This window comes from Mycteria americana, chromosome 7 (genome assembly GCF_035582795.1).
Source record: "Mycteria americana isolate JAX WOST 10 ecotype Jacksonville Zoo and Gardens chromosome 7, USCA_MyAme_1.0, whole genome shotgun sequence".
Lineage (NCBI taxonomy): Eukaryota > Metazoa > Chordata > Aves > Ciconiiformes > Ciconiidae > Mycteria > Mycteria americana.
Window position 1 is genome coordinate 45,541,513 of NC_134371.1, and position 12,847 is coordinate 45,554,359.

General features: G+C 35.8%; 1 protein-coding gene across 4 annotated transcripts in view; it reads right to left on the bottom strand.

The window, feature by feature from the left end:
* Positions 1 to 12,847, bottom strand: part of KIF14 (kinesin family member 14) — a 36,002-nt gene that overhangs the window by 12,143 nt on the left and 11,012 nt on the right. For all 4 annotated transcript variants that reach the window (XM_075508181.1, XM_075508179.1, XM_075508183.1 and 1 more), the window contains 14 exons: positions 12,557 to 12,673; positions 11,809 to 11,927; positions 11,312 to 11,484; positions 10,809 to 10,956; positions 10,641 to 10,704; positions 10,244 to 10,428; positions 9,377 to 9,479; positions 8,987 to 9,147; positions 8,053 to 8,200; positions 7,177 to 7,329; positions 6,485 to 6,611; positions 5,749 to 5,842; positions 4,582 to 4,720; positions 2,192 to 2,292 (listed from right to left, as the gene is read on the bottom strand). In XM_075508181.1, the coding sequence (XP_075364296.1) occupies positions 2,192 to 2,292; positions 4,582 to 4,720; positions 5,749 to 5,842; positions 6,485 to 6,611; positions 7,177 to 7,329; positions 8,053 to 8,200; positions 8,987 to 9,147; positions 9,377 to 9,479; positions 10,244 to 10,428; positions 10,641 to 10,704; positions 10,809 to 10,956; positions 11,312 to 11,484; positions 11,809 to 11,927; positions 12,557 to 12,673 (1,832 nt within the window). The remainder of the gene's footprint in view (positions 1 to 2,191; positions 2,293 to 4,581; positions 4,721 to 5,748; positions 5,843 to 6,484; positions 6,612 to 7,176; positions 7,330 to 8,052; positions 8,201 to 8,986; positions 9,148 to 9,376; positions 9,480 to 10,243; positions 10,429 to 10,640; positions 10,705 to 10,808; positions 10,957 to 11,311; positions 11,485 to 11,808; positions 11,928 to 12,556; positions 12,674 to 12,847) is intronic.

Here is a 12,847-nt window from a genome sequence, read left to right on the forward strand (position 1 = left end):
CCCTACCCACTGGGACCATAGAAAGCCGACATGTTGGCTTTTTTTGATCTTGTTTACTGGACAGAATGAATTGCTTTTGGAAAGCCAGATAGGAGGGCTTCTTGGTAGAAGGCAGATGTTCTGTAAAGTTCTCCATTGTCACTTAGACAAGCTACCTGAGCTTCTCTGGCCGTGCTCTGGATGCTTAGCTGTCAATGTCCAAGGCCAGCTCTTGGTAAGAGAGCTGTTTGAGAAGCTTCAGCCAGCCTTGAAGCTGTTAAAGAAATAGCTGGAAGGAAACTCAACAGAGGCTCCCCAACTTTTCTTGGAGCTGCATTTAAGATGAGTCTCCTGCCCTTGGTCCTGCCTGACTTACACTGCAGTTGTGTTGTAACCTGTGCCTGGCCATGCATGCCATTGATCTGGACCTGCAGACTTGACTTCCTAGTTTGACCTGGGACCTTATCATGATGGCTGTGCCAGGCAATTACCGGAATGCAGCCTGATCCTGCCAACTGTCCCCAGACTTAATCCTGACTCACTGAGCTGATTTCCCAGCTTAACCTCAGCCCTGCCTCATTATTACATACTTACCTGTGGATCTGGACTGTTGGCTGACCTTGGTTACCATTGCCAGACCTACTCTGCTCACCTCACCCAGGTACTGTGGGGCTAGGCCCTTTTTCACAAGGGCACTGCCCTGTCTACCCTGTTGTCACATTCAGCCCCGAACTGCCCTTCCCTTTCGGAACAGCCTGTCCTTTATGCTCCATGACACTACACATCAGGAGCACCAAATCTTAAAGCAGCACATGGAATTCAATTTATTTCACCAGTATGCGTGACTGACATACTGTTACGCTGAGCTGCATAACTTAGAGTTATAACTGCAGAGTTAACTGCTGTCAATGCAGCATGCAATGCTCATTTCCCTTTTCCAGTACCTTTTCTTGTTCACTTCAGCTTCTATTGTTGCATTTTTAAAATAGGCGGAACAAAACCAAATACACTTCTGAGATTCAAGAACACACATAATAATACTGTCCTGAAGGCAGCATCAGACAAAAAAAGTATTCCAACATTATTCTTTCATTAAAACAGGATTTAGATTAAAAATAAAGAAATTGTTTATCCATTGCATTCTTTTCAGATAGCTTTTGTTTACTGGAAATGGTCAGGAATGCTTTCCAAAATTTATAGTCAGATAAACTGACCTGCTTTACAGCAGAATAATAAGAGTCATATGGGCTGCTACCCACTAGCAATGCTATAATTAAGTATCTGTTAGCATTTCCATTATAAGCTACAACTTGCAGAAGTTTGCAATTCAGTTATAAATATTGTTACAAGGCTACAAATACAAGGTCCCAGGATCAGCTGCAATTTACTCCTTAAAAACAATGCTTTCATATTATAAAAGTGTGAAGAAAACATTTAAAACTACACATTTCACTCTGCCCTGATGATATCTAGATACACGGTTTAGAAAGCCTTACACGTTTTGACAAAATGTACTTCTGGGTTTGGAGGAACTTTTGTTCCTATTTCTTGTCCATGAGGAAAGATAAGAGAATGAATGAATAGAAGAGAAGAATTCATCAGTTGGCACAGTGTATGGGGTAAGTACGGATGGGAACAGACGTCCAAGTGCCTATTTAAAATCACTTGTGTTACTAATTAAATACGTGGGTATCTATAACCTTAACCTGTGGGTCCTCTACAGGTTAATTAAAAGTCCTGTGCTACAGACAAATGTATCTATTTATGAGATAGCTTTCTGAAATAATTTGGAACAGCCTTTAGTTACCTCCAGCTAGTTGTCAGTAGTCATACATAAAACCTTTTGGCACTGATCAGATATACATTGCATATATGTGCTATGCCTGACCTCAGAAACATTCCTGTTAATCTGCCAAACCGCTTTAGTGGGCATGCAATTTTTATTAGCAACATGTTGCATACTAACACACATTTTATAAGTGAAGACAGTAAAGCATAGTAAGGTAACATATTTAGTTTAAACTTTCCCCCCTTCTCACAAACGCATACGTAACTTTTCATTTAATTTTCAAGTTTGACACTATAGTAAGGTAAAAGAAGAATTAATAAATAAAAGACTATGTTAGTGGCACAGAAGCATATTTAGATAATTACACAAATTATTTTTTGCTTTGTTTTAAGCGTAGATGAAGGAGCTCCAAATTAGTATCACCTTCGTCTGGAAAGAGAGGAAACTGAGGCATCTGAAAGGTCAGGTTCCCACTCATCAGCAGGGTCATAAAATATATCAGCAGCTTTATTGCTATCATTATTCTGAAAAAAATAATGAAAACACAGGCTAGGAGGAGGGTTAAACAGATATAGAGTGATAATAAAGCATACAACATACGGATGAAGACAACATGTTCTACTAATAGTAGAACAGTAGTTTTAATGTTTTTGCTTTTGTTAGGATATGTATAATCTAGAAGATAACTGACTGCCAGCCAACTTGATGTGTAAGTGTTTGAAAACAAACTAAAACAAGCTAAACGTTTACTGAAGACACCTAACTACCCAGCATCTGAGATACAGGAGCACCAAGCACAAAACTTTTTCACAGCTCTCTCCACATGCCAGATTTATTAAAAATCTGGGCATATCATTTACAATTTTTATTTATTTTTATATCTGGATTTGTGTAACAGTTTTAGCAATAGTTTTCCACAGGAAATAGAATCCAGCCTCTGATATTTCCACGATCCAAATAGTTTTTAGTAATAAATATGGCAATATTCTTCTGTCATTAGAAATACTTGCATATTACAGAGTTATATCATAAAGGAGTGTTTCCTCAATTTTTTTCTGGCTTTTCTTTGATGGCTTTTTTCCTTTTTGGACAAAATATTGAAAGATTTTTATGTCAGATATGTACTCATATATGAAGAAGTTATTCTTTCAAATAAAACATAATTCATTAATGAGATGCAATTATTTTCTAAGGTAGGGGGGAAAAAACAAAACAAAACAACAAACATTCTGAAGTGTAAAAAGCCCTCATATTTTTCCCTACCAGCACCGTCAGTGCTCCAACAGTGGAAATTTCTTCCTCTGCAAACTTCAAGTATGCTATTTACACCAGAACGTGATTTGCGTTCAGAAATAGCAAGTATCTAAATATTTATTTATATATTATTTGAAGCAATTTCTACTCATTTTTCAATACTGCTCCAGGCTAAACATAATACAGATATTGGAATGAAAAGAATTTATGTGATCAGGAGAATCACAAATTCAAGCACAGAACAAATTTAGACAAGCTGTTCTCTTAATCTAAAATCTGGCCTTAAATATATATTTTTTCTTTTGTGTATTAATCAGAAAAACCCCCCAAACTAGTATTCATAAAATACAAGATTGTTACAGTTCTACTGGATTGCTTTGGATCCTTCCTTCACGTTAACTATCTCTCTCTCATCTCCAAGAACTTTCCTTCCTTTACCCTTCATTATTTCACTGCAGTCTAAAACAACTTTCAATTAATACGGCAGAAACCAAAAAAACAAATAAAAAGTAATGATGGGCCCTTGAGATTGGAAAATCCCAGAATACTCTATCGCCACTAAAAATAGGAAAGTACTTTTAAGGGCCATCAGATCTGATTTTTTTTTTTTTTTAAGTAGTTTTTAGGCCTCTTGAGTCTTCAGCTCTAAAACAGAGAAAAAAAATGCAATGGAATGCAATGAAAACACTGTTCACATGGAGTCAATAAACTTATTTCTTATGACATTTCTCTTAGGATCACCCTTTTCATCTCATTAGGAGATGAAAAAAATACCATTCTCCCAGCAATTAAGAGCTGATACTGTAATCTTACCTGTATTGAATAATTTGGAACCATTGTCTACCTTTGTGTAATTACAAAGATTTTAGCTGATGGTTATAGGTTTTTTGTGGATATGGAATCAAATGTAGGTGCTGTTCCCACTTCTCCCTTTCTTCTATTTTACATCCTCCTCTCTGATACTAAACATAGTACGATATGCTTCAAAACAAAGTACTGCATATTTAGAGAGGTGCAGTACAAAAATACCCAGTTTCTCTGATTAAAAACAGTGGAATTAGAAAAAGGGATTAATGTGCACCTTAATTGTCAGTTTATTAAACAAAAAATTATGAAAAATGCCTTTAAAAAACTCCCATTGAAGAACCTAAAGCACACAAAGACAAAAGCAACCAGCAGCAAATTAACTTACCAGAACCAAAGAAAAATAGATAGAATGTAGTAATGAAAATTGAAGGGATACCTTTACAGAGTCAATTGTTTTATCTGTTCTAGAGGAAAACTTGAACAGCCAGAAGAACCACAAAGCAGTCCTTGTTTTACTGCTTCACACTCTGTACACAAAATGACCTGAATTAAAGTCATTGATTTCTACTGTCCTCTTTCCGTGTGATGGACAAATGCGTGTAACGTGTTTAATAAAAATAATCACGTGTCTTGGTGTTTAAGATCACGTAAACAAAAAAAATACCAATATTTTCCTCCTGTATGATTATCAAAGTCTTATCTTTGACAAAATATTACTGATTATTAGTGGATTTTCTTCAGTTGTTACTGACCTCATAGAGTTCTTTCATTGCTGCTAATTTGCACTCAAATTTCTCCAGGCTCCAGAAGGTTGCTATTCCCAGTTTGACGTTACGAACCTTCACCTGAACAGAAGACACTGTTCCTGTTTTATCATTAATTTTGTCGTGCCTAAGAATGAGAAAGTTTCAAAAAAACAATAATGAAAAATAAAGACAAAAACATTATTTGTATTGCAAAAATAAACAAGGCAGTCATAGATAGGATTATACAGAGAATAAAAATTTGATTATAAACATAGAAATTGCTTGATACATCATATATCTCACAAAACATACATTAGTGTAGCCACTAAAATTATTTTTATGTAAAGGAAAAAAGAAATCCCTATGTTCAGAGATAGAAGTAGATACTAGCATACAAAAAACTGGCTCTCAAGAAACTCAGGACCAAGTATATGCTACAGAATTCTACTGGCAGAGTTCTTGTTGAAGGATACAAAAAGACAACAACTGAAAAACACAGCAATACCTACACCTACTAGAAAGTCCTAACTTAGCTGCATTTACCGTAGCATTTTTTTGAAATTCTACAGTTTCCTCTGCACTAATATATCTCTGCTCACACCAAGAACACCTGACCAATATACAGGTCCACTTCTAGAAGACTCTTCAGCTACGACTAGCAAGTAGCATGGCATAGAAAGAGATCTGTGGAGTGAATCAACTGGTCCCAAGCACTCAATATCCACTATATGCAGGTTTTTACTTTGAACTACCTCTGTTGTGGTCTTGTGAACTGAACCACCTCCTAGTGGCTGGCGCATATTCCCTGGTTTAGTTTTGTCCAAAAGGAATGCAGTTAGTGTGCTTTATGATCACTTTAATATGTGAACCAAAGTAGGATGGTCATCGGTATCAGAAGATTCACCTCCAAAGCACACCCGATCCAAAATTAATTGTCTGTAGACGTACCTTTAAAGTCTTGATCTAAAATTCAAATTTGAAATTCACATTTCAAACTAACAAGGCTAAACTACACACTTAACTAAAGCTAGTTTGGAAGAGTGATTTGTCATGTTCAATTTAACAAAACTGTGAAAAGAAAAACAAACAGCTCACTGCACATCCAGAATCCACCCCCCAATTTGTATATCTATAATATATACCCCCTTATAATGAACTCACTCAGATACTCACCTGTAGAAAACAGTATCTTTCCCTAATTCATTACTAATGGTATTGGCCTCTTTGATCATCACAGATAGCTTCAGAGAATTCCAGTTAAGTGGAACTAATAAAGAATATAGCACATAATGATTAAGTGGATCAAACAATGTGATGCAACAACTTCAGGGTAAAAAAAACAAACCAAACCAAACCAAAAAAACAAACAAACATGGGGGTGGGGGAAACCACAACCAAAAAACTTGAACGGAATTTAGCCAACAACAGTTCTGTGAATTCCCAATACACTGGGAAAAAATGACCCTCCCAGCCAAGATAACCCTTTATAAAAGGTCAGGTAAAGGGTATTTCAGAAATAGAGGTATAACACCAGACACTATATATTAGACTAATCCGAGATAGGAAACTAAACAGAATCATTTCTGTTACTCCAGTTTCCCCAATGAATTAAGGCCTAACCAGTTCAACTGGATGGGGGAAGAACTTCTAAGTAATGGGGTAAATACAGACTACATGTATATCCAGCTAACCACCCTGGGTGTGACTAAAACAGAGCTTTTAGCACTGTCTGATACATACGGCTTATGAATGGAAAGGATCATAGCAGCCAAAAGGCTCTTCTTGTTCAGGATAGTTGCAGAAGTGTTAGAGGAAGAGAAAAAGCTTCTGGATCCATATCCACTAAATCCAAGCCCACCAAGCAAAAGGGAAGTCATCATTGCCCTTGCAACATTATGTATATACGTACTAGTCATAGTTTTATTCCCACTTCCACGATTCTTCTGAAGGGTGCGTATTTCTTCAGCAATCTTCTGCTTCTCAGCTTCCAGAGCTTCAAGTATCTTTGCATGACGAATAGTATGATCTTCTAGAGCCTGGTGGGGGAGTAGGGAAATTCCAAAACTTTTAATGCTGTTTATTAAGCAAAATTTTTTGTTGCTGTCCTTTTATGGACTCTCAGAACAGGATGAAATTTGTATTGGATGTCTGCCATATCGATATGAAACCCTCCATCTTCAAACTCTGACAGTTTTCTGGTTTCGCTTAGATACTGACATGCTTAAAAAAAAAATACTGGAATAAAAAAAAAAAAAACCACAACTTAAAAAAATTAAGTCATATTTGTTGCAGCAGTCAGATATATATGAACACCAGCCAAAAACCAGTCATTACTTGCATTATTGCTTGGAGTCGTAACTTTTGGCACAGGCAATGGTTCCTAAAGTTTGGTACATGAACAAAACAGTCCACATTATATAAGAAATAAGGTCAGTATTAGCTTACCCCCAAATTTAATACACTATCATATCCAAAGTGTAAACAAACATCTGTTCTTTTGCATAAAATCAGGTAGAAAAATACTTCAGAAACATTCCACTTAATGATTTATTAAAAGAATGAAAACCACCTAAAAAGCTTTTTTTTTTTTTTTTTAATTACCTGCTTGGTAGCTAAGGTCTCCATTTCTAAACGCTTCTTATTGAAGTGTAGTTCTATCTCAAGATTTTGCTTTGCCTTCTCTAGCTCTTGTATTTTAGTTGCAGCTTTTTGGTTATTTAGTTCTTGGATTTCCTTCTTACGAGATTCTTCTCTCTAATATAAAAAAGGACAGATGAGAGGAGGTATACCACTTCTGCAGCATTTCTCATCCATCCCTTAGGCAGATATTAAGATTTATTTTCACTTCAATACATTTAAAACATGCAGCCCCTGTGGACTACTCAGCCCAGTGTCAGCAATGAAAGGCTATATCCCAGTTCACAGGCATCATATTATGTCTTCTATAGCACATTTAAGAAATAAGATACTCCATCATTATTATTGTTTTACCATGATGTACTATGCTATGTAGACATATATATTGTAAAAGTATTTAAAAGACTAACAACAGTTTGCAGCATGCAAACTTGGAAGAAAAAAAGACATTAACTAAAATACTGTAGTAATTTAAAAGTCTCATAGAATAAGTTAGATTTTGTAGGGATTTTTCTTCATATACAAGTTACACCCTCATCAAATTCACACTGGATTAACATTTTAGTTCCTGGCTAATTCTATAAACCAAAATCCCTAGAATAACTCTGAAAGGGACACCTATTTTATAACTTCTTGTGTTAGCAAGGCTGATTTTTTTTAAAAAAGAAGAAGAATGAGATTTAGCATTCCCTAAGACACTGTTATAACATGTAAGACCAACCCCCCCCGCCCCCAAACACTCAAAAACCAAAACAACAAACAAACAAATAGAAACCCCATACTACAGCTTCTGTTTTATTTTATTGATATGTTTTATGGAATGATGCAATAGCAACTTACCACCTCTGCTTCCAGTGATTTTATTTTGCTTTCATAAGCTTCTTTTTGTGAGGTCAGTTCTTGCTGAACCATCTCTTTTGCAATTTGGACACTTTGCATCATTTCTTCCTTGGCTTTGAGTCGTGCCTCTTCAATTTCTGATTCAAGTCTACAAGTAGAAGTATCACATATTTAGAATGCTGACTTTAATCTCTCATAAACTGCATAGACATTATAATCTGTTCTATCATGACAGAAGCCTCCAATTTTAACTAAAAATATGAGGGTTTGTTTTGTTTTTTTTTTAAAAAACACTTTTATACTTTACCTAGATATTTTTGATTTCATACAGAAAATGTAGACACTATTTATTTTATTATGCACTTTTCACAAAATTAAGAACTGTAATAGAAACTCACTAAATCACATAAACATGCAGAAAAGTAAATTTAAAGTCAATGAGTCTTGCGACTCAGGACTCCCAGGAATGAAGCAAGTACCAATAACAATTTACTGTCTCTCAAATTCTCCACCGTCATAGAAGACCAAGGTTGTAACTTTGAGTTCTTCTCTATTTCCTAAGACATTTGCTTTTCAGGCTTTAAATCTCTCTAAATCATCAAAAGTCAATTTCAGACTCAGTATGTGCTTGGAGAGAAATGTAACTGAAAAGATACACTACTCTGAGGACCTCTGGAGCTCAGCATTTAATAGTTGTCTACATCTTGACAACTGGACTAGATTGCGGTGATCACCTCTTAGAGGTATACATTCATTTCAGCTAATTCTGGGACTTCCATTTCCATTATAAATGGAGTTAAAAATAACCTTGCTATTTTCCAGCTTTCCCTTATTGTGAAATAATTAATAATCTTAAGTTCTTATTTCTTAAACTTATTGCACAGCTGCATTGACAACTGAATTTATTTTTAGAACAAGAAGACACAATACTTACTGTGTTCTCTGTGCAATAAGCAGCTCATTCTTTGCAAATTCAAAATCTTTTGGACCATCATGCAAAAACATAGTCCCACAAGACAGCCTTTTAACTTTCTGAACTTCTACTGGATGATTAAACCTGAAATAATGGTCTCCCCCAAGGATCACTCGATCACCCTATTGGGAAAGAGGTGGGGGGGGGGAATTTTGTTCTATAATTTTTAGATTTATAAGCAAATTTACAGTGCTTAAAACATAACAGGTGGGGCTAGAAATCAAAGAGGAAGGGACAAGTACTTACGGTTTTCAGAGCCTTCTAAGAAAACCTGCAGTCTGAAGTTTTAATATTAACAAAACTAAGAAATCCACACATACACATATTACTCTTACCAAATCAATTACTTACATGATGCAGAACTGTTGGGTCTAAAATGCATTTCCCATTTACGTATGTCTTTGCTTCTCTCAGTGGAATAATACTCACTTTGCCAACAGTATTTTTTATAATGCTGAAAACAAGAAACATTTGCGATATCAGTAGCTCATTGTAATTGCAAATGATGTTTCTTAATAGACTAAAATTCATGCTTTAGATAGCATCCTGTTATTGTTTTTCCAGATGTGGACTGTTCATACTATTTAGTTACAACATACATAATTAATGAGTGATGACCTGTATTTTGGAAGAGAATTGATATTTAAATCTAAGAAGAATCCACTGGTAAAAAATTACTACAATACCCTGTCATCTGCACATTTCTTTGATAATGCTTAATTTCCCAACATACCCACATCTTTCATGTTTTCAGTAATTGATTAGTTAAGTTTCTTCCAGCATTTTTTCTAGGACCAATTGCATGGAATGTACTTTAAACCATATTTCTGCAATATGGCCAAGTTGCTCTCTACTTTTAGTTTTAAGTAAGAAATGTCAAGGCATTTCACTTTTCCATTGAACTTAACGTAATAGAGTTATCACACAGCATCATTTGATCAGGTCCTTCTGCAGCATTTCTGCATAAATAGAATATTTTGCTACATGAACGAAGTGAACAAAGAAATTAAACTACTTTGGTTAACAGATTTCTAAAGGGAACAGAAGGAACTTACCTTAATCATTGAACAGTATAAAAATTATCCCTAAATAGCATTTTCCTGGTTAGAAAACCGTATTTTGTGTACTGCCAGAAGGAAGAGTGACTCCAAAAGAAATGGAAGGGTGAGAAAAATAATTTCCTGCTCTCACTTCAAGTGTAAAAAGAACACTACATACCAATGGTCATCAGCAATTAGCACTCCGGAAAGCTGGATATCATGTTGCGAATTTGGTGTATACCTTCCAACTGTAGTTTCTCCTTCTTTGATCATATACAACAGCACCTCAGAAAGCTGAGGATCTTCGTTGAGATTGACAAGGTTTGGTAAATGATTGTCCATTTTGAATGCAATTCCTGCTTTCTAGATAAAAGACAGCTCTGCATAAAAACCAATTTACTTTGTGCATTCGAATATCTATATTAAATTTTTCTAAAAAGTCACAGTAGTCTGTTAAAATAATAGCATTAAAGAAACCAAATCTTACAACTATTCTAATTCTTCTACAAGGCTTGCTGATGTTATATTTTCTGAACTATCTCCTATAGAAAGTGAAGTGAAGAAAGAAAATGCACCTGCAATTCTTTTATATCTTCCAGTTTCCTTTTTTCTGCTTGTTCAAATTTTTCTTTCCAGGCCCTTAATATATTAAGGGGAAAATAACACAACATATTAGGAGAAAAATTACAGCATATAAATGTTACCATTTCTATTTTAGAGTAAGACATTAACGACTGCCCGACCTTTGCATTTCTGCCATGTCCCTCTCCTGCTGGTGCAATTTTACCCTCAGAGACGTTATTTCCTGCAAATAACGTCTGTATTTTTCAGGATCAGTGTTCAGAGCACTTTTCTGAGCTGCCTTCAGTTTTTCAATTTCAGCTTTCAATTCTACATTAGACAAATCAGACACACAGTACACAAAAAAATGAAGACAAAATAGGGTTTAGACATTTCAGTACGATACTAGAAAATTCATCCTGTTCTTTAATTAAAAATGAAACACCTTTCCCCGTTCAAGGTTCTCAAGTATAGCCTAAGATATAATCCAAACTTGGGGGGGTGGGGGGGAGCATTCACAAAGAAGAATTAATATTAAAAGGAAGATATCCTAGGTTGTATTAGCCTATTTGACAAGTAGTCAGTCAACATAATAGATTATTAGTAGTAACAACTCTTACTGAGCAATAAGTTAAACACACATGCAAATGAAAAACCCCTCAAAGCCTGCAGCCATCAACCTCACCTCTGATTAGCTTGGCATTCACATCTTCATTTACTTTAGCAATGTTGATAATTGAACAAGCTTGTTTTGCATAGCGAAGAGTGCTGAGTGTTTCTTCTGTACTGCTGGCAGCTGGACTTACTGTGGCAATCATAGCAGTTTGTGAATTTCCACCAAGACTTTCCTTTAACAGCCTTCATTTGACAGGAGAGTAGAAGTCAATCCCCGGCCCCCACAGTGAAATAAAAAATAAACTTCTCAATCTGAACAGATTAAATACAAAATACCTAGGGTCTTGCTACTTATTTGAGAGCAATTGTTAGCTACTTAAAATACAAAACAGAGTCCTGTTTGTTCTTTACCTGATGCAACAGGCTAATTTTTTCCCTCCATAGGTCATTTGAGAGAGAGGGAGGGAAGGAGGGCAGGAGGGGAAGTGATGCCTCCTGAATAGAAGAGGAATCTACAATCTGAGAAAGCCTTTACTTCTATGTAAAAAAATTTTGAAGTGTACATACCAAGTAAGGACAGATTCCCGGTAAGGAATGAATGTTTTCTTTCCATTTCGAGATTGTTTAGAGAGTGCAGAAATAACCTTTCCAAGGGTTAACAGTGATTTATTGATACTCACACCCTCCTACACAAAGCAAACAAAAATAATTATAATACAGTTATATTTTCTTGTGTGATGTTATTGACTGTACTGTTGATTTAATTGTGCTTATTGAATGTACGGTACAGCTGTATCATATTGAATGTCACCACTGATTAAAAAACAACAATAAGATGCAAGAGTATCCTAAAAGATCTTTACATGGAAAAAACAGAGACCCTGGCTTTAAAATAAGCAGTGTTAAGAACCATCAAACTTATGAAGGCAGCTTGGAAATATCTTATTAGAAACTCCGTTTACTTAAATCCCCAAAAAAGGGGTAAACCCCAACTCCGTGCAATACCCAATTCATGATTTGGAAAGTCAAGCAGACAGTTTCTCCTCTCTCCTTCTAAAGGATCATTAGGCCTACATAGCATGGGGAGTGCTGTCCTAAGCAAGATCTGGCCTGCCATACTGCACAGTCAAAACAGCTTCTTAGGGCCATCCACCCTCACTAGCAAAATGCTACACAATACTTATAAGCATAAGGGCTACGTATCCTTTTACAACTACAATTCCTGCCCAAGAGTCCTGGTAGGTGAGGATGCTTTCAAGTTTAGGGGTATTCTTTGGAGTCGATCCTTTTCCACAGATTTCCAGTCTTGGTTTACCTTCAGCCTTTCTCCAGTGGTCTGAGCTGTTGAGCAGCATTCACTGCCAGCTAGATCAATTAGATTTATGTGACTGGTAAGCCTATGATCACATTGTTCTTCATCCACAAATTCTACCTGGAAAAAAAGAGAGATGTTTGCATTCAAACCAAAATAAAAAGCCTGAGGACAAGCAGAAATCTAACAAGCTGTTCACTTTAAATACATAAAAAATTGACACTTCCATTTACTTTTTGACAGGATACCTTCATGTACATCCCTTGAAGGAGACTAAGTTCAGACTTTTAACCA